Source organism: Limulus polyphemus, unplaced genomic scaffold (assembly GCF_000517525.1).
Source record: "Limulus polyphemus unplaced genomic scaffold, Limulus_polyphemus-2.1.2 Scaffold83497, whole genome shotgun sequence".
Taxonomy (NCBI): Eukaryota; Metazoa; Arthropoda; class Merostomata; order Xiphosura; family Limulidae; genus Limulus; species Limulus polyphemus.
In genome coordinates this window covers 217-3,715 of record NW_013749093.1, presented here as the reverse complement: position 1 = coordinate 3,715, position 3,499 = coordinate 217, and the positions used below count along the sequence as shown (strand labels likewise).

The 3,499-nt window shown below is 38.0% G+C and overlaps 1 protein-coding gene across 1 annotated transcript; it reads left to right on the top strand.

The window, feature by feature from the left end:
- Nucleotides 1-96: 96 nt before the first annotated feature.
- Nucleotides 97-1,638, top strand: LOC111084618 (liprin-alpha-1-like; the record flags this gene model as incomplete). The annotated part of the gene is made up of 4 exons (XM_022381274.1): nt 97-320; nt 602-798; nt 980-987; nt 1,532-1,638. Coding segments are annotated over 4 exons (536 nt in total), but the record flags the coding sequence as incomplete, so codon positions are not given.
- Between the last annotated feature and the right edge of the window lie 1,861 nt (nt 1,639-3,499).

Below are 3,499 nucleotides of genomic sequence, written 5' to 3'. Positions count from 1 at the left end.
GCAACAAACATCACACATTACCTACAAAGAGATGGGATATTCTTAGCTTGTCATGGTCTTTATATTTTTTAGACACCCAATAATATATTTTTGTAGGTTCAAACTCTTAATGAACAAGAGTGGGAAAAGATGGAACAGGCCCATGTTGTAGCCAATGTTCAACAAGCCTTTGATGTTACTGATACAGAATCAGGTCAGGCAGGTGAAACAGAAGATATTTTCAGTGCTATGGATATGCTGTCACCCTCTGGTCAAACAGATGCCCAAACTCTTGCCCTGATGCTTCAGGAGCAGCTAGATGCAATCAATAATGAAATTAGGTTAGTTTTTTTGTATACTTCTCCTTCTCTCATAGTATTTAGTACTCTTCTTGGTTTTCTGTTATATAGCTTTAAATTCATTTAGTATTTGGTATATAGTTAGATGCAAATCTTGTAATTGGTTTACTTGAAAAAAAACCATAATAAATTTGCACATAAATGTATGAATGAGTATCTATCTTCTGATAAGTATGAATGAGATCATAATGGTTTGAATTTGGAAAATAATATTTTCACACTATTTCATCTACTATTGTTGTTCTTTTCTGCTTAAACAATAGATTAATTCAGGAAGAAAAGGAGAACACAGAACATAGGGCCGAAGAGCTAGAGTCTCAGTTTGGTAGTCTAGAAACTGTAGGTCTTGCAGTTCATGATCATGCTTTAGAGTGGCTATCTCCTCCTCACAGTGGCAGGTCTACTCCAAAGTCTAATGAAAGTCCTCAAAAAGATTATTTACAAAAATATCATACGGTAAGTACGCAATGTCTTTATAATCTAGAATTTTTAATGTCTGTCCTATTTGACAATTTATTTTATTACACTTCATCTTAATATATATATATACATACTGTTGGCAGTTCAGTAATCAACTGTAGTATTTTAGGTTAAACCCAATTACCTGAAAGAGTAAATTAGATAGGTCTGGTTCATGATAGCAGGTTCAGTAAGGTGCTATCTCGAGAGAACGATGAAGAACAAATGTAGTTAGAATGAAATCAACTTAATTTTCTTGACCACTGTTATGTGGAAGATGCACATGCATAGAGTAAACAAAATAGTTTCAAAAACTATACATGAAATAAGAAGGTAGAAAATGTATAGTATGTCTGCATACCCCTTTTCCCTTTATTTCAGGCTTGTCCTCATGCTGTCATCTTTAACCATTTGAATTTACAAACAAGGAGTATTATAACTTGCTTTCACCCCTGTAAACACTTACACATAACACAAATATATTCACTGTCAAAGATTTCTGTGTATACTAATGTAACTATCAATTGTGTCTATATTAAATAATACTTATTATGCAGCATGCATTATGTCAGTTTTAATAGTTTCATTATTAATGGATATGTTCATAATGTGATTATCTTTTTAACGGGTCATTAATTATTGAATTGTACCTTTCTTAAAGAATTGTGTTGAAAAACTGTGGAAGGCCAAAGAATCCTCAGGAAAGGTATGGGGAGGCACAGCAAATTAAGGAGGTGAAAACAAATGTTCAAAGTCCTCGTCAGCCTGCCCAAGTTCCACAGGTTCAGGAGGAAGTGGGACAACGTTTGGAGATAGAAGTTGACATATTTGTTGGCATGAGGTATAGAACCCACAGCCCTCAGATTGCGAGTTAAGCACCCTAACCACCTGGCCATGCTAGGTCTCCGAGTATGTGAAATTAAACCACTTGGAGCACTAATTCTATATCAAACATTAATGAAGATGAAAAATGAAAGACGTCTGAGTGCAAACCCTGCCAAACGAGAAATGATAGCCCGGTAGAGGCGCATAGAAGGAGTCACATGTGTAAGATGATTGTACTATTCTCCTATTGGTGGAGAAGTGATGCATGATGATTTGCATGAGACACACGTTGGAATCATTTGATTTCAATAGGGGTGTGTGGAAGGCTTATGGCATGTGTAATAAAAATGTGTGCATATAGAGGGCAGCAATGAACGAGAATAGCTTATCTTGTGAGTGGAGGGAAGTACTGTGTCGGAAGTTGTTTAGTACTCTTGGATTTTGTGTGAGATGGTTTATGTAATGTATTATTTCAGTGTTTTGAAAAGTATATTTTGTTATATTTTCTGAAATTCGTTGTAAAATGGGTGTCTTATTTAAAGTGATTTCAAATAAATTACCATAATCTTGTAAGAAATATTATCTACATTAAATAATATGCATTATTGTACTCATGAGCTCACTGTTGAAGAGTGTTTATTATGCCTTGTGTGAATCTGAAATTAATACTGGTTAAAGTGCTTTTGTTTTATGATTTGAATACTTTGTTAAAGGTTATTTTGTTTTATCATTTCACTCTTCTTGGTTTGTAAATATGATTCAGACTTTATTTCTCATGTATGTGATGTTTTATCCTTTGCTCCTATATCTTATGACCTGCATCCTTCATCACTGCATGAATATACTTCCTAACCCTATTTGGGTTTGTACTAAACAATTTGCCTCTAAGTTGAGCGATGGCATTAGTATACCTTGTCCCCCCCCATGGGCTTCAGATCAGTCTGCCCTTGCACATCATCAAGCTAACTGTCCATATCTTGACCAACAACTGTTATGTTCTATTTTACCCATTTGGCGGGTGTGCCCCAAATCTCCTGTTAGTCTTACCATCATGACTCTTTTGTGGTACCTTTCCACAATCCATCTCCTGGCTGAGGTTCTTCACAGAAATCCTGAGGAGTTTTCTGGGGACATCCTCTCCCTCCTTACTTCCACATTGGCTCATTGTTGTTTTCGGCTCTGGCTTTACAAACATGGTTTATTTGTTGTTGGGACCTTTTAAGTCGTGATGCTATTTTGTCTAGAACCCATTTACCTGCTCCTTATCTCCAGAATTTGCATATGGCTCCGTTTTTAGGGTATGGTCCCAAAGCCCTTGGAGTCTCAGGTGGCATAGGTCCAACAACAAGCTACCCTTTCCCATCTGGTAGCCTGTCTATCTCAGTTGGAGCAGAGAGTGGTGCCGATTCTGGTTTCCCATCCTTCCCCTTCCCAACTCTGACTTGTACCTCCTTTTTGCAGTGCCACAGCTCGTCGTTTTTCTCGACAACACACGATATGCAGCCTACAGTTTTGGGGACTACCTGGTGTATTCGGGCTCATTAGGAACTCCAGCCTTCATCATTGGTGGTGTCCTTTTATTCCCAGTGTTTGGGTTCTTCAGGTTTTGTCACAGGACCTCAAAATTCCATTTCTTGCCCCACCTCTCTTGTTCCAGGTACCTGTTTCCTTCTCTTTTCCATGGAATCCCATAACTTCCCAGCATCTATGAGAGGCAGTACAGGACCTCCTCACCCACCAGGCTATCGAACCTCTTCCTCATCATTCACCGGGGTTTTACTCCCATCTGTTTGTTGTTCCCAAAAAGACCAGGGACTGGAGGCCTGTCATCAATCTGTCCCACCTCAATCGATTTGTTCACCTCCCATGTTTCACCT